Source organism: Strigops habroptila, chromosome 1, assembly GCF_004027225.2.
Source record: "Strigops habroptila isolate Jane chromosome 1, bStrHab1.2.pri, whole genome shotgun sequence".
In the NCBI taxonomy this organism is placed as follows: Eukaryota; Metazoa; Chordata; class Aves; order Psittaciformes; family Psittacidae; genus Strigops; species Strigops habroptila.
In genome coordinates, this window is record NC_044277.2 from 51,522,322 (window position 1) to 51,541,151 (window position 18,830).

An 18,830-nucleotide genomic window follows, 5' to 3' on the forward strand; every position below is an offset into this window, starting at 1 on the left:
CTAATATATTTGTCAATTGAAAATGAAGTAAATAATTGTATGGCAACATTAAGGTCTCATGATGAGTTTCTGGGTCCCACAGAGATAAGAAGAAAGAACACTTCAATCCATCTGAGTTGCACTGAAGTTTTGCCCCAGGATCCAAATAAAAAAAAACAGCTGTTGGACATGTTTTTATGGTCCCCTAAGGGAAGAAGACAAACATCAGTTTACTTTCACTTGGGAGGGGATGCAGTATATCTTTAACCAACTCCCGCAAGGGTATAAACACCTGCCCACTATTGCCCACAATGCTTTAGCTAAGCACCTCGATACTTTGATTTTTTTCCTGCTACTCACCTACCCACTTTCCCCAAACCAGAGATCCACACACTACTCAATACTAGAAAATGAGTAGTGTGTAGATGCTAATTTGACCTTAAGAAAGAATAACAGATCAATCATATGGCCTACACTTCTTTGGGAATTATTCTACCTGAAACCAGGGTCTACAGAAGTCCTCACAAGCTCCTTATTGCAGATATAGGTACCATCATCTTCCCTGGAGACTCAATTTAATTCTTTGTGGTTTTATAAATTTTGATTTTGTTACAGGTATAGACTACCAAGCACCCCTGAAGTGTTCACAAAGAAGAATTTTGAGGATTTGGAACATCTCCAGGCTTCCAGCAACTCCAACTGTGACCAATGCATATCTGTTGACACATTCTGGATACACCTGATTTACTGCACATGAGCAGATCAATTCCATAGTATCTGCACAGTGGATCTGACATATCCTAGACTTGAACATTTTGTCTAGCTCAGCTAGCCTGCCCACGTACAGAAGTATCAATGCACTTCAAAGATATTAGACTTACTCTCCATGCTCAGACTACAGCACATACACATCACTAATGGAAATATGGAAACCACATGCAGTTGTGTGCCATTTATCAAAGGCTTTTTAGACATATTTATTCCCTTCCTTCTCTTTAAAAAGAATTCTGAGGACCCTTGGCTGCATTCTGTACAAATAGATTCTGAATGAAATCCCAATTCCACTGCCAATTAATAGTATTTCATCAGTGTTCTGTTTCAGGTGGAAAGAAAGTGGATTTGTGCATTTTGGAAAAATCCACACACTGTGTTTTTGACCATGCTTGACTATATGGATTCTCGCAATGTGACTGACAGATAGGGTGAAACTGTACTTCTTCGCTTTTTACAGATGGCATATGGAGAGACAGCCACCAGAATAACAATCCTCTGAACAGAGGCAGAGCTTATTAAATTCATTTTTTTGCAAACACACACAGTTGTACAAACAGAAGTATATATACGAGAGTTCTGCTTTACATAGGCTTCCCTGTGTCAGCAAATATGTTCAATAAGCTCAATAAAGATGATAATACTTTTTGCTATCCTGATCAACACAGTGAGGATGGCAGAACTTACAAGAAGGCCACATTTAAGACAGCTTCCCTTTGAATCCAGATTTGTTAATCTGTCTGATATCACATGAAAGCTGAATAAAGTAGGGTGGTGTTTGTTGGGGTTCTTTTTAAGAAATCAGAAGACAAAATGATGGGGAATGAAGACAAAAGATTATCTGAAGCAAGCAAGAATTGAGTCCAGAAGGTGACATAATATTTTCTGGATTGCTCATCAGTGTATGCAGTGAAGACTCCCAACTAGACTTCAGTGAGCAGCTCTACAGGGCATTCAGCAAAGCGGCAGCCTGATTTTTCCCCAAGTATTTTGGCTTTTCTGTGCTGACCATAATAAAGCAGTAATTTGCAAGTGAACTAAGTAGATGTGACTTAAAAAACATAAAGAGCTGATGTGTGCAGTAACAATGAGCTTTTTGTGTCATTTCTCGGAACACAGAAATACTTGAAGGGGTCTACTCTCATTTGCAAGTTAGCATTTTTAAAAATGTTAAAGCAATCAGCGGTTCATAACAAGCAGGCAATGTTGAAGATTGCTCACAAGCAGTAAATTCTCCATTTACCGAAAACATTTATAGAGGACACAGTGACAGTTGTTCAGAATAGTTTGATGCACTTCAGGAAAACAAAGGGCTAAGGACAAAATGTAACAGAATGTCACAGAGTATTAGAATGTCTAAAATATGTAATAGTATTATACTGCAGAAGTTGAGGTCACATTTTTTATAACAGTCTCAGACAGTTTTCAATAGTACAGATTTGGTTTAGTTTTTCTGTCTTATTCAAGTTTTGAATTAAATGAGTTTACTAAATAAAAGCCATGGAACTATCCTGCTTGGGTTCAGATTCCTTGCCTGCTCAATAGATTTACCCTCATTATATTTTACCAGCGAATGTCCCTTAATGTCTCCTTAACCTTTTCCATACACTTTCATCAGAATCCTATTCTGTAATCGTAATGAAAATCCAGGTTGATTTCCCTAAAACAAATGGGCTGAAATCACTAACTTGTAACTGCGGGAATTAAGGCACTTATTCCTGGTTCTTAGTCAGCAAGAAATCTCGGGTGTAACACCCAACTTGCCTTATAACCCATTTTGTGGAGATGTTGCCTAAAAACATGCATTGACATATTTGAAAAGCTGAAAGCTTCACTACAATTTACAAAATAGGCTTAGGTAGAAAGCCGCTAGTTGGAAGTGAATTCAAAAACTGATCACTCGTTTCCTGCAGCCCTGTGTAGACGAGAATTTCTGCTAGTACAATACAAAGTTTACAGGAGCTAACTAAGGGGTATAGTTTTATTAGCAGAATCCCTGCAAACTTTAATTTGCTATGTTTAGATTAAACCACTTCAGATTAAAATGAAACCTCACTACCATGATAGATCACTATCTTCTCCTAAAACCTGTTTTCTATTTCTTCACATACTGTAGAGCAAAGCTGACTAATCATGACTAATCAGTCATAGAAATACCAGCTGGGGAAGATTATGTTTATTTAATTCAAACAGTTTTCCATATAAGAACATACTAAGTTTGTCTATTCTCAAGAGCTTTCAGTGAGAGTTATTCCTCAACATCCCTGACAAGTCTATTCTGGTGTTTTATCACTTAAAGTTAAAAATTTTTTAGTTCTCTTTGCTGCATTCATGATCTTTCATTATCTTGATTACAGCTTTTGATTACCTGAAAGGCTGTTATCACACACCCTTTTCTCTTTTCCAGACTAAGTAAACAGCCCTTTCAATCTTTTCACAGTCAACTTTTTAAACCTCTTATCCTTCTGAATTCTTGGCAGTTTGCATCTCTCCAACAGTGCAGCTCCTCAGACCTCATCAGCACCAACTGGAGTAGAATAATTTCTTAAATTCTTGTCAGTTTTGTTAACACATCCGAGAATAAGTTTTGCTTTCTTTTTGAGGTACTACAGTTCAGTTTGCATTGCACGCTAAGGTAAATAAAACATCCTTTTCTGCCTGGTCAATCATGGAAGAGAAGCATACTTCACATCAGGCCCTGGGATGAGCTCAGGTTATCTGTAAAACAGATTGCAGCCATTTGCTGAACACTTATAAACACTTGCTTTCAGAACAATCTGCTGGTTATTTTACAGCTCTGATTCTGTCGAGCTTTTGGAAATCACACTTAAACAATTCAACTGGAGACCAGAATAAAGAACAACGAAAAATCCATTACAGCAGTTAATGTGACCCAAAACATTCTGCTTGAACCCTGCAAGCTGTTAGAGCACAAACAAGCTAGAGAAGACCAAACCTTTTCCCTCCCTCCATATAAATGGCGAAGGGCTTCTCTGCCAAACATTTTCTGCTGTTGCTTATGTGCATTCAGCATTATTAATGCGAGCTTTGATGGTGACAGGGTACTGCAGCAACAGGCATTTCCCTACTGTGGTTTGCTTGGGCTAGGTGATGTGCTAATCAACATTCAGTACTCAGAAATGTATTGGAAAGTATAACAGTGCAAATTAATAACATTCTGTCAAATTCCGACTGCATACACAGAAGGCAAAAGTTTACTCACTCAGTAATGAGCATCAGCTGTACTATTCTCCCCCTGCTAGTTTCCTCCATGTAGTTTGTGAGGGTTAAAGAGCAAAAGTCTGGTATAACTTGCATGACTTCCTGAAAGTTTCAAACATCAGCACACAGCCAGGTTGCTGGCCAGAATGTAGCAGAGAATTTGAACAAGGCAAAATGGGTTTTTCCAGAAAAGGGGTAGAAAAACTGAACCCTAATAGGATTTTAAATTTCAAAGTGTAAGGAGCAGCATGCTAAATGAAAAAGGCAATGGAAAAGTAATTGAGGAAAACATTACAGAACTAAGGGAGGAAAACAATACATGCCAAGTAAGACTTCATTGCAAGACACTAAGTTTCCCAATATGCAGTACTGGAAAGATAGAGAGTTAAAATTAGAGAATTCTCAAACTCACTGAAAAATGTCTGTAAGAAAACCCAGATTAAATATTTCGGAAAAAAATAAAGCCAAGCAATGCTAGTACATCTGCACAAGAAACTGAAGCTTGTCACCTGTTAGTCACACAGTAACTAACGTTTTCTTACACAAAATATTAAGGTTTTTAACACCACTAGTTCAGATACTAGTCAGATACTAGTTTAGACTGACTACTAACACTAAATCTAATCCTTTAGATCATGAAGCTAAGTGTTAATAAATTAGCTAATGCAAACTCTACAATGTTCTACCTTCTCAGTCCCTCTCATGCTCAGAGCTTGCAAATGTAGATGTAGAACATACATAGACTATTTCACAACACATGTACTCAAATTGGAAGTAGAGGGGATAAGGATACAAAGACATGGGTCAGTGTGCAAAGGCTTAACACTGAAGGAGTTTGAGCAACTGGTTTTCAGTCCCATCCTGAGATTCCTACAAATGAGCTACCTTGTTTCCCAAAAGTGTGCACCTCACCCTTGACAACCTTCAGTTGAATGTTTTAAAAGAACAGAAAAACATTGGTAAATACAATAAGTTTAATAGCTTACATTACAGCCCTGAATGTGGTTTCTAGTATTATGGCTCAGACCTTCACAAATTTCAGGGATCTGAGGCAAAAAAAAAATAAGTTCCAATTCTTAGGGATAAAGAATAAGAACATCAGGAAGTTTTGTAAGAGCAATTTCTAATACCTTCAATACTGGCAGTAACTTGCTGCTTTTTTTCAAACAGAACAACTAAGGGACAGTCGAAAAATAGAAGAAAACTAGCTTTCATGTTAGTTTTCAGCATCAGACAGTACAACTTCATATAAAAGGTGGGTAATTTGTGAGCACTATCAAGCATTTTCAAAGTATAATCAATATTTCTTCCATCAAGTCATGTCTTGCAAGTATTGTTTTTTTGTATGGTGTTGGCCTGTTCAAGAATCTGCCTAGAAATTGTCACAGCATTTAAACCAAAGCAAAAGAGGCAAAAGTTGACAGATGGGCAGGCTGCCAAGGAACAACAAACCTGCTAGACCATGAAATTAGTTCGTTCTTGTTCACGCAAAGCTTTTTGTACACACTGAGGAGTATACATCACTGTGTTTGTTGTTTTGGGGGTTGTTTTTTCTTTTAGCATTACACTAGCTTTTTTTCCTGAAGTCATCTTAATCTTGGGAATGATTTTCACCCAAACCTGAAGTAAATACAAGCCACAGCTATTAAATACTTCAGTGTCTTGTCAGTTTTGCTTACATGCAGCTTAAAACACAGTATTAGCTTAGATCAATATGACAGTAGTACTGGCAGTGTGACTGGCATGTCAAAGACTAGGGATCTCAGTCATTTGTCATTCATATGTCCTAGTATCAACAAGACAGAACATTTTCAGTCTTTCTGATGCTGGGTCAAAGTAGCCTTTTTCCACCCCTCCCATTTTTTACTATGACTACCTCAACAGATGCTCACCCTGCACTTCTTTCTTATCATCAGTTTTCAACCTGAGGTAATAGTCTTCCTTGTAAATGGAAATTTTGTCTATGTTTAATCCTAATTAAATTTGCATGCATAAATGTGCAGCTTTAGGCTTCACACTGAATCTTTTATTATAATAAATAGGAAGTTATAATCCAAGTGTGTATTAGCTCTCTCCTGATTCTAGATTTATATCTAGCATTTGCAAGTCTAAGAGACCTGAGCTTGAGAAGAATTTTAAAGGTTTAGTGGTCCCAGTCACTTTCATACTGTGACACAGTATCACAACCAAACAAAATGTTACTACTTCTTTTCCCGTGTAAACATAAAGAAGGACCCCTTGAGGCAGCTGGCTTCTCCTTGTGATCATAAATGAAGTCTTAGAGTAAGTAGCTGCACTACAAAGGAACTCTGAAATAAATTTTTCACTTAGTTCATTTAAGCTTGTTAGTCACCAGCCATATGTAAAAACAAAATTTATTTCACTTTATTTTTTTTTTCACTAGTGCATTCAATATGAATGCACTATCTTAATATTATGAATTACAGCTGCCTTAGTTGAATTTCTATTTAAAATAAGTGGAATTTTTACATTAATGAACAAAAGCTATTTCAAGTTGAAGAGTTTTCATCACTTCAGAACTAACAGCACTCCTGTTTTACAAGGATGTGGTTTTTTCAGACATGGAAGAAAAATGTTTTCATTCCAGCAGGCACAAAGCCATTACCCAGGCACATAAGATCTGTCTCACTGCCAGATCTTCCTGGGTAGAAGGAAGCACATTTCCTCTAGCTTGAATGAAGCTGAAAGGATTTGCAACTGTGAAGCCCTGAAGACATGCAAAACTTGATCATTCCCTTATCTCTACTGACAAGATTTTGCAATCTCTGATTTAAATGGTTAATTGGGAAATAAATAACTTCTGTAGGGTTTGGTTTGGGTTTGGGTTTTGGGGCTTTTTTTTCAGAAGTAACCAGCTGTTCAATGTGTTACAGAACACATTGTGCTTTCTGCAAAAAAAAAATACATCCTGCTACTTTTTTTCCAGGTATTTTACTCCAGGCAACAAAGTAAAACTGTAAATCACCATGCTTTGTTCACTTACATCTGCTGGTCTCCAGGCACACAGGTTAACAAACGTACAGGGCACATATTGCAACTATTTTAAAAACATTAATAGCAAGTCACCTGTTGCACATTTTCTATGTTTCAAACCCTCACAACATTCAAACCCTCATTTTATTATTTTTACAGTAAATGCCTTCATGAAAATCAAAGGCATTTGTGTCACACTGGATAAATCCTGGGAAAAGTGTGATTTTAAGGACACAAAAATAAAGAGCAGAAAATAGCAACCAGTATTGCAAATTTTTTACGAAGTTCTCTTCTGTATTGCCATCAGTGCTTGATAACTCAGCCAGCAACATGGAATTTTAATCAAGTGTCCTAAAAGTATTTTGCCTTCAGCCTGAAAACAAGAATGATGCATTTCAACCCAAAGGGCAATTCTTATAGAAAATTCTAAAAGCCTTAAGACCAGGACTGAGTGTTCAAGTAGTTTCATTTCAAATTCAGCAATGCTACAGTGACACTAAAAAAAGTTGCAAGGCACATTTTGGATCCTACGCTGAAACACCCCAAACATTTTTGCTGCTTAGTGTGGGAAATGCAGCGACCATATAGGTAGGGCTGCAGATTGGGCACCTTGTTTGTCATTATCCTTAAGAATAGAAAAGCTGAGGAGGACTGCTCAAGTTAGAGAGAGATTGTATCATCAGTTGGTACTATGTGGTACACAGAAGGGGTTTTCTTCTTTGGAATAAACGTCCTGACATCTTCCATGCCACTGCACCACGTTCTTGCTCTCTTTTCCTATCACTACAGCAGGATTTTCATCCCACCAGAGATATCTAAACCTGGATTTGTCCATTACCACTATTAGCCATGGCAGCACAGCAATAGCAGATCCTTATACCAAGAAGCCACAGTAAAAAGTTTGAGCAACCTGGAGCTAAAGATCAGCATGGCAACCTCTGACTCATACTAAGACACACACTGAATACATTTGTCCACCAGCAGTCATGATTTGTACCTACTGCTTCATTGCTGCCTTCACACCATATACTATCACTCATCACAATGGAAAGATCTATTCTCCTTTAGTCATCATGCAATTAATCTCAAAGTTCCCTGCTCTGCCACATACATCTCCTCATTGTTTGCAAAAAGCACCCTCCTCCACCTCACAGAAAACATGTGCTGTACTCTGCAGAATCATTTCTTCAATTAGAAATGTCCCCATTACAGTATTATCAAATATGCAAACAACTAAGCTGTCCCTTTTGTAATCACTCAAGTAAAGAGTGGTCATCCATTTGACTCTAGTATTAGCGTCTGCTGCAAGCCTTTAGCTATGATAAACTTGCTCTGTAGGATGTTGGCAGACACACTGTAAACCAGATTCAAGGAAGATAAATTGGGATAGGGCTTGCAAGGCCCTATTCCTGTAAGTTTTAGCTTAAAATTCTTGCTTACTTCTAACAACCATTTCAGTAACAATCTCACATTTTCACATTAGCAAAAAAAATTATGGCTTCTAAAATTCTGATCAGCTTTCAGCGAGATTTATTGTTAATATCCAAAATAACCCTTAAAAATACCCAGCGTTGGTTGGTTTTATTTGGTTGGGGTTTTTTTTTCACATGGTAGATTTGCTTTCTATTTGTAAAAATGTTTTTCTTAGTTCTGTAAATCAGAAATATTACCCCATAAAAGCAAATTGGATTAGTTGGGCAATTAAATAAGGCCCTTACCAAACCAATGCATTAGCAACTACTGAACGAATAAATGAACAATTGTCGGTAGATAAATTGAAATTCACAGCAATTCTCCCAAAGTGAGTGGAGTTTATTTGAGCCTTCATTTTCCCATCCAAATTTTTCTCTCTTCAGCATATTTTAAAGGGTGTTTTCTAGTAGAAGTAACTGAGTACATATTTTAGAGACTTTTCAAGTTAAAGTAAATAAAAGGAATCCTAAAAATTTCAACAGCATGCATTTTGCAACCCTAATTTAAACCAGGGTTTCCACAGATCCTGACTATTCAAAGGAACTTCACTTCAAACTTCTGTTATCTAGACCTTCTCAGCCAATAAAACAGAAACAATCTAACCATCAGAGGCATTAGCACACAGTTACAAGCCTATCTTGCTGTCTGCTCTTACAACAGTGCAAGATAGGCCACAAAAGACAGCACTGCAAAGGCAAGTGAAACATATGAATGGTGTGGTACGGAGAATAATAAAACACACATTAGCTATTCATGCATTTGAATGAGAAATTTCCCTTACGTTTGTAAGAGAAAACTGGACAAGAAAACGCACTGGGCTTCCTTCTACAGTTTTATTTGTAGTGAAGCACCTTTAGGAGCTGGTTTTCTCACTTCTGTAAAGCAACAGCCAGAAACAGGGAAGGCGTAATTTGATTAATTGGTTTTTCAAGCACAAGCCTACTGCTGGTGTCAGACTCAAATCGATTCAATCGCTGTCTAGATACACCCTGATGGATCTGGAATAACCCTGAGAAGTCAACAACAACTGGCCAGGAGGAGCACTAGGTGCAGCCAGGTTCCCCATCCTGACATCCTCCCGTGCATCCAGTCTGCCCACCACCTTGTGCCATGGCTGCAGAGCTCATTCTGCTGGCGCCCACAGATAGAAAATGAGGGACAACCTGGACCCCTGCTCCAGACCTCCCTGGAAGGGCAGCACTCAGCCAAAATCAAATTGCACTGGAAGCTGACTGCAGTCACTACTAGGTTTTCTCTTCTCACTCCCACACAAACGTTTCTTTACACGCATCTTTGATCAGATGAGTTTTGTGACAGAGGGCAAAATGCCAGTTGTGCTTTCAGAAAACCGAATAAACTATCAATATGAATCTAAGCAAGCACCAGCATTAGCTCCAGTTTGCATTTATGCTCAATGGTTGAATTCCAAGGTTTATTATGACTTGTGCCACTGATTTGCGAAGAGCTAGGAATTTGCTAATGAAAACTTCTGCTTCATCAGATCCACAAGAAAATAAAATCCAATGATCAAAACTATAGAAATTGTTTCTGTGAACTGTTCTCTCAGCCTTTCGGCAAATAAAAGCTTGAAGAAATATAATAAAGGAGGCAGTGGACATGGGCCTATCTTCAAGGTCATTTTGGAGCAAAACAGCAGTAAAAAATGAAGGCAGAGTGAAGGGAAAAATAAAGTTTCCACTTTGAGAAGGCCATTTCTTAAACAGCTTTTTAACCTTTATTCTCATGCGGGAATCAAGAGGGCAGCTGGATCTCACCGCACAATAAGTGAGCTCACAGAAAGGAATTACATTATGTTTGCAAAACAACTTTCAAATCTGAAACTTTAACCTAAAAGAATTGGTTAGGGAATATCTCTGGTGGAGTCGGTACTGTATTAAATGACAGCTAAAAAAAAGAAAAAATCATCAAAAGCTAACAAGTTAAAGATGATAAAACAGAAAGAATTGCTGAAGGCTGAAATCTACTCTGCCTACGCAAAGCAGCAATGGGATCTTCATGGCCTTGCCTGGTAGGAAAAGCCCAGAAAAGACAAGACGAAACAACTCAGTTCATCAATCCACACTAGCTGCTGCATTACACAGCCTGCAAGGTTGGACCACTTGTGGAAAGGACAGTGGGTGAGACTATCTGCCATGTATCTCCCTGCCTTTCAACAGCCCTCTGAGCTCACACGCTCACAGTGATTTTCCAGGGAGACTTTAAAAGAAATAAAAATAAATAAATAAATAAATAAAAATCAGGTTTTGGGGTAAAACCAAAGCATCCTATAAGTCCGTTTTGCTCTGCCATGAACACAAGGGAAAACTCAGGAATGGTAACTGCTGTTTCACAATCAAGAGGGTAAGTCTAAACTATGTGCATCTACATATCTTTGTAACAAGGATACTGAAGGCTTACACTTTGATAGTATTATTAGCTTACACTTCTATGCTTTCTAATTTTTACAGTTTTATTTATAGCTACTGTAGCTACAAAATAAGTCTTCTAGTTTTCATGTAAAATTGTGATGTATACAGCTTTTAATATCCAAAAAATGTGTAAAAAATAATTACATCTCAGGGCAAAAGCAGGTTTTTTCCCCTCTAAAAAACACAGAATGATTGAGAAATCATTAAAGTCCTTAAGTAGCAGAAGTAACTAAAAAAGAATGAGCACAGCTATACCTAAACTTTTTTTTGCTCTGACCCACAAGCAAATGAAGCACTCACCTCAAATGTCAAAGCCAGAGCTGTACCTATATTCTAGTTCCCAGAGGCACTGTACACAGCCTCTGAGAGATCACTCAAGTACCTAAAAATGTATATAAATGGGAAGCTTGATTGATATGCATATAAGGTTTATGCCAAGTAACAAATCACAATTCTTGCAAGCTGACCTAACCAATCTCATCTTGCAAAACTTCTCCAACACACCATTCCTCTGTTTGGTTAGGAAAGAATACCTGAAGGACAAAAAAATAGATCGAGGAGAAGGCAGCAAACCCCACCTGAAGATCCTGTGTGAGACTGCTGTAAATACCAACAACTGATCAACACACACTGATAGTCCTGAATTTCCAGAGATGCATTTTCTAAGCCCTCAGGGAATGGAGAAAATATTTATGACAGACAATTTTTTATTTTTATCTTAATCTTCAGTCTACTTAGAATGCTTTCATGGGATTTCTCTGTCACATACCTTTGTACTCTGAGAAAAGAAGAAATAGTCTGTGGCTTGTTGGTGCTGACTTTCTTTTAAATAAGGGGAAAACAATCAAAGCAGCTTTTAAATGTAGGACTTTCTAATCAAGGCCAAGCACAACGTTTTCCCCACAGAATGTCCAAGATGTTCTTTGCAAACCATCAGAAAAACTGAATTTTCTCCTTGTTCTTTATTCCTCTCTCCCATCCTTAAGTCTGACCTCAGTTAGCAAAGTGTAAACCTAGTTAAGATCCATTACCTTTTACATTACTCTTTTTACACTAGAGATTCCTTTTAATATGATTGAGCCCCATTTCTATTTAATAAAGGTTTGAAAATATATTTGTGTTGCTTTTTATGAATTTAGGGAACCTTATCCTTTTAACGCAATAGTACCGCTAAAGTCAGCATTCCTGGGGACGTGCAATGTGGCCTCGCAGGTGACTTCATAGACAGGTCATCTAAAATTGACTTCTGTAGAGTACTATATAGAACAAAGTCCACTACACCAAGGCCTCAACAGCTAAAATGCGTCAGAGAAAAGGTAAGCCCAGAGCTCCAGAATTACATTTACTCTTCTACAGTTTTGCTGTGGTGTGCAAAGTTCCGTAGCCCAACAGAGAGGCAGCTGCTGCAGCTACATGTTCCCAGGTCCAGCAGTAGTAAAGCTGAGCATGTATTCCCAGCAGGCTCACACATAGCCACACGCACATAACGCAACACATATATGCATGTACATATGGCCAGTCACATAGATCAACAAAGACAGAAACACACAAATGCAACCATCACAACAAGTCTCAGCCTGTTCACTGCTCCAGCTGATCAGGATGAAAGACCTTAAGCAGAAGATGTATATTTGTGTACAGATATATATGCAATGGGGATTCCTTCAGTAGCCTGACTTGGACTCTCAGTCTCTCTAGTAACTACCCCTGCCCAGATGCTAGGTCTCCCCTGTTGCTGACACCTGGGGATGTGCGCCCCTGATGCCCACAGCCCCACTCCAGCCACTGGTCCATAGACTGCCTTGCACACAACACCATCACACCATCACACCCAATACACCAATACGCACTCACTATGGATCCCTCTAGTTACTGGCCAATATGCTCAGTTTGCCTCACAGCTGGCCCTGGATCTTCTCATCTCCAGTTGGCTGAGCAGACACAAACATGCAAATGGGTCTGTTGGTTGGCTCCTAGACCCAGTGGTCTAACCAGCAGTTGCCTTGGATCTCCTTCTTCCTCCAGCAGCTCGTTTCTGTGGGCTCATTACTGGGGTTGCCCCACCTTGTTCCTCTGTGCTCCTTTGTGTGCGTGGATATGGAACTTATCACATAATCTAACAAGTTAAATAGAGCGTGGACAGTTAATAAGTATCTTGTGGCCCTGCTACTTAACCCACAGAAAGACACAAGGGGTATATAGGTTCACTGTAACTGAGGTTTCCAACACAGGGAAGAAGAACTTAAGCCAAGCATACTATTCTGCCAAATTTTGCCAAAAATAAAAGTTTTTGGCTTACCACATTAAGCGATTCTGCCTCAGACTCCCATCATGTTTTTAGCTCCGTCTCCTGCCTCACACTGCCATTGCAAACAGCACTGCCTTGAAGTTTCAAGGTACTTTCGGTTTCTTCTAGTGATCTCTTACCAGGAAACAATAGTTCACACCAGTGAACTGGTGAAATGAAATAGCAGAAATGTTAAAATAAAATATTTTAAAACAAAGACAAACTTTGCAGGGGATAGAAAACTTCCAATTTCCCACATCACTTCAGTCTGTTGCACATTTCATGAAAAAAAAATTGGTATTTAAGACTGATGCAAACAAGCTCTATTCAAGCCATTAGCACACTCAAACCTACACTACAGTATGGTAAATACCTATGGCATATTTTTTTTTCATCTCATACAAAAAGCATTTAGGAATGCAAAATCCAACTCATCTTGAAAGAGTAAGAAGACTTTCTTCAGAGTTTTATGGACATCCAAATACACTCTTGGAAGTTTGACTCTCAGTTTTGGAAGTGTCACAGGAAACTACATCGATGCACAGAACACCTTTGACTGTATAAGGCTGTAGCAAGACAACCAAGATCTAGCTGTCTAGGCACATCACCTCTGAGGAACTAATTCACCATCCTGAATCAGGTACTAAAAAGTCTTTCTCCACCAGCTGGGATGTACAGTCATCCTGCCGAGTGGTGCCAGGCTTGAGTGACCCAGTAAAAATACAGCAGACATGGGTACAATAAAAAAAAGTTCTTCTCCTGAATTCAGACACCTGATTGATTACTGCTTGCAACGAGTAAACAAAAGAAAGGAAGCCCTGCAACTAGATTCTCCTTCCATCCTTTGAGTGCCCTAATGATCCAACTACAGCATCAGGTTTTTTTCTTGCCCATTCTCTGCACACATTAAACTTGCATTCTTGGCTGCGTAGTAGCTCAGTTTGGAGAGATTTCATACATGCTTCCTCCTCCCCTGCATTACGTGTTACACCAACTTGGTAATATATTCAGAAATTGGAGATGTGGGTTCAAACTATCTCAAACTAAGGAGATTAACCTAAATCTCCCACTTCCTGCACAAGTGCTTCAACAATGTGATTTACATGCAAACCATACCACTTGTTTCATCAAAAAATGTGACTGCTGACCATAATGTCATAATTTGTGTATTAGTCATAGCCTAAGCATACTTAAACTACCAAACCAGATTCTGTAAGCAAGGTAGGTGTGAAACCCAAATGATGGGAAGTGTAAGAAATACCTGTGTCCAGCTCTGCCCAGATGAAGCACCCCAGGCACCTTCCTGGGGCCATTCAATCCCCTCAGCATCAGCACTTAAAGGCTAATTCCAAAACCCCAGACAGGAACAAGTGAGCAGGCTACTACAGCACACCGGTTAACAAAAACAAGCTGAGGTGAGTGCAGCTGAGGAAACATTTAGTCTAAAACTACAGCCTTGAAGGTTACCATTACCACACATTTACAGTAGCAGGATGGGTTTTTTTAGTTATAGAAAAATCACCTGACGGGGCAAAATCAAATTTATAAAATACAGGCAATAGTGTGTAAAACCATTAACTCATTTCCCTTTCTACTTTGTAGGCCTGTATAACTGTTACTTCCAGTATAATTAAGAATGCATTCCAGCAGAGCAAAGCTGCACATAAGCCTCCAAAATAGCTATTTGCTTCTGAGGTTGTAAAATTACTCTCATCTGGATCCAGACCCTAGTGACACATGCTTCAGGAAGAGTTACTCAGTAAGTGGAAACAAAAGACATAACTGAAAATGCAAACTCAACTTTTCAACATGATGGGGACACTTTAACAAAACACCTGCAACTAAAATACCAACTAAATTTTTATAGGTATGTAGATATTAATCTTTAGGCTGAAAGAACCAACTATTAATCTTCAGAGCTGTTCAGTGCATTAACTTTACCATTCTGCAATTCTCTTTCTTAGATCGGACTTCAGTACTGACAGACCCTTGCAACTGTCATATGCTCCAGTTTCCTCATCTGCTGACAGGGAAAAAAATCCCAAGAAATGCTGAAAGTTCTACCAAGGTACTCTCCATGGTCATGCCAAGATGCCTTTCCCCAAAACTTCTCCAATGCTCTCACAATGGCTCTGAGAAATCATTCCAGCCTCACCACAAACTGTATTTTCACATCACTACTGTTTGAGCTTCAGTTGTTTACTTTCTGCAAAAGCAACAGGGCTATTCTAATCTGCATTGCATTCTTCACATTGTTTTAGGATCAGTTATCTTGAATTCTGGTCTTTGTAAGGCAGTTATCCACCAGCAGGGTTTGATACTCACTGCTTCCTCAGATGATCTGTGCTCTCATGCTGAGAAAGAAAAAATTCTATCAACCTAATTTAATGGGAAGAACGGTCTCCTGACCTGAACTTTCAACTCCAAAAATGTAATTACGAATTTAAATAGCCCCAGGTTGGTGACTCAGGAGCAATCAAATAAATTGGCATCTTCTATCACTGATACAAAAATAGGCATTTTATCAAGATTCCTCTAACAATGTGACCTGCTATATAAAAGCTGGAATATCAGCACTGAACTACTTGCAAAAGCTGCAGCAGATCACTAAATTTCTATGAAAAATGTATGGACTCTTCTTAATTATATCTGACCAGCTTTAAGAAAATTCCTACCTCTTAAAACTGTGTGCTAACATGCATATTCAAATATGAGTTAAGAGTGAATGAAGGTTATTTTGGTGTGCATAAGATGGTACCTTACAAAAAAAAAAAAAAGTAAAAAGCAAGTTGTGCATCATTTTGTCTGGCTTTTCATTTGTTTCTAAGACTGAATTTTCATAACCAAGGTGAGATGTATGCATTTACAAGCTGAAATATATAGACTCTGCAATTTACTTGGGCTTGATTTTGCGTCCTTACCTGGAGGATGATGGTTTGTACACACAATGATATTAATAAACACACTTGCAGCATGTAAACATCCAGATGGTAATCTCTCACTGTACCCATCTTGAACACCACACTTCACCATAAATCTAAAAGTCATGCATCTGCACAACATATGCCTTCCCACCATTTCCCACACTCTTTTTTTATTTAAGAGAGAACAAATGTGGCTGGGGAGTAGTGTGCAGGGAGTAGGGATCAGTAGAAATTCTGCTGTTGACTCCAGCAGGAGCTGAGTCAAGCCAAAGGTGAGAGCATCTGGTGCCTACCAGTGCTTCCTCTCCTAACCGAGCACACCGAAAAGTCAACTACTGTTGACCCAGGAACTGGGAGCGAACTGCTGTTGCTCACTGCCTTCAGTCTCGGTAGGAAAACACAAGCTGCTGCACTTTGAACAAACAGGATGCCTCCGATGAAGTTACTCGCAAAGCAAGACCTCGCCGCGGAGCGCTCCGGCATCCCGGCTGCAACGCACCGCCCAGCCCCACGCGCAAAAGAAGAGAAGAAAACTTTCGTGAGTTATCGCCATCACATCTTCACGCTACCCTGCCTCATGCCTGGAAAGTGGTTTTGATCCTCTCACTCCTTCCAACAAAGCTTGATCTGGTTTACATTAGCGGCAGCGTGAGGCATCCTTCGTGCCTGCCTGCCCCCTCCCTCCCCGGAGCGAGACCCCCGGGGCTGCGGCCCCGTCTCGCGCCAGGACGGGGGCTGCGCTGGGGGCTCCGCCGGGACAGAGCGCTTCGGTAGGGGCCCGCTCCGACCGCCAGGCCCCCGCCCGGCTCCCGGGAGCGGGGCAGCGGCCGCGCCGCCGGGGCCGCCCCTTGCCCGGGTTCCTGAAGCTCCATAGCGGCCCTCGGCTCCCACAAAGGGAGTGGGCGGCCCCGGAGGCGGCAGGGCGCAGTGGCCCCCGCCACCGAGGGAGAAGAAAGGGCTCCAGAAAGGGGGGGAGGGCGGCCGCAAAGTGCGGAGATAGGGGGAGAGGAGGGATAAAGGAGGAGAAAGAGCGTGGCAGCGAGGCGGGCAACACGGCCGGACCCCAGCCCGCCTCCTCCCGTGGGCCTCCCTTGGCCGCACAGCACGGCCGCCCGCACCAGCTCTGCCCAGGACACGCCGCCAAGGCTCCCCCTGCCCCGCGGGGACGCAAGCCTGCCTCGGGACTGCAAACTCTGCAGGCACGGCCCTGCACTGCATTGCATTGCATTACATTGCATTGCACTAAGCAGCGCGCACCCCGAGAGCCGCGCACTCCCACGCGCTCACCTCGGGGCTGGCCCTGCCCCGGCACCCAGAGCAGTGAAGCCGCCGCCAGCACCGCCAGCACCGCCAGCAGCCGCCCGCCGCCGCTGCCCATCGCTATCGCTGCCGCTGCCGCCGGGAGGGACGCTGCCCGCCCCGCCGAGCGCTCCCGTCTTATAGCCTGCCTGCCCGCCCGCCCCGCCCCGCGTCCGCACCGCCGGGGCTCGATCGCACACACACACCCCGTCGCACACTTAAGCTCGGGGACCCCGATCACACGTGTCTGTCCCCGCAAAACCGCGAAGCACCGGCAGCCCCGGCCGTGCGTTGGGGTTGATGCGAGGAGTGTGGCGAGCTCCGACTCCGGTGCCTTAAAACGTTCTGGAAAGGTGTAATTAATGGACTGGGACTTGTTGTAAGGCAAGGAAGAAGGGAAAGGCGAGTGTGCGAAATAACAAGGTAAAAGTGCGTGGAAGGAGAAAGCGTTGCTAAGCTAATTCAACACGCAGCTTTCCTGTACGGCTGATATTTTCATGTGTTTTTTAAAAAAAATCGTCTGCTGAGGCTTTCTTTGGAGATTTGTCATCCCCAACTTTGAAACTTCATGCCCATGCTGATGTTTTTCGAGCTTCCGCTCCACATAAACACAGAAAATCAGCCGTGTTTGTAAATGAAACGGTTCCCTCCTTGGTGGGTAAACTAAGAGGTTGACTACTTTTGTCCCGTAGGAAGCCTTTGTGCATTTTTAATGATCAGCTACCTCTTGAAACTAGCTTAAACTACAACAAACAGGTTGTAGAAATTCCTCAAGATAAAGACGTTTCTTCTCAAGAATTCTCAAGAAAGTTCATCCCCATTGGGCTTTCCTGGTTTGTCAGGTTGCAGAGCTCATATTTACAGTGCTCCTTAACGAATATTTCAAGTAGGTTGCAGCAAGATACAGTGTTTTCCTGGGAAAAGAACCAGAATAAGTTGGTTGAGGTGAGGGAATTTCAGTCAAAAGACAGTGTCTCTCAAATGCAAATACTTGCTGACAAGGCACGCTGCTTATTTTGTAGGAAAACATTGTGCTGCTCTGTATGGAATTGCGTGTGAAACCGTGTTTTAAAATACAATAATAGGTATGAGTTGCATGAGCAGAGTTAAGCTGCAAGCATGTTCTTCAAATTGGGGGCAGCTGCTTAAGGAGTTCAGACTTCAGCCCAATTGGCTAGTTGCTTTTATTGATTGAGGTAAAGAAATTCAGGGAAATAATAGAAATGTCTATATTTATATAAAATAAAGCTATTTCTTAACATATAACTCAGAGTTATGAGTTATTCTTGAAACCATAGCAATTTATATTCATAACATAGACAAGAAAAAACTGTGGGTCAAGAAGATAAACAATGAATAATTTCTGCCATAAAACTTTATCAAAGGCCTTCGAGACTGCAAATAAATAACAACTCCACATCTGTACCTTCCAACAGATCTGTCCTTTGCTCA

The 18,830-nt window shown here is 40.7% G+C and overlaps 1 protein-coding gene across 1 annotated transcript in view; it reads right to left on the reverse strand.

Annotated features, from left to right (window-relative positions):
* LAMA1 (laminin subunit alpha 1) overlaps positions 1–17,457 on the reverse strand; it is a 103,394-nt gene extending 85,937 nt beyond the window's left edge. The window contains exon 1 of the mRNA XM_030477379.1: positions 17,367–17,457. Within this exon, the coding sequence (XP_030333239.1) occupies positions 17,367–17,457 (91 nt within the window). The remainder of the gene's footprint in view (positions 1–17,366) is intronic.
* Positions 17,458–18,830: the final 1,373 nt, after the last annotated feature.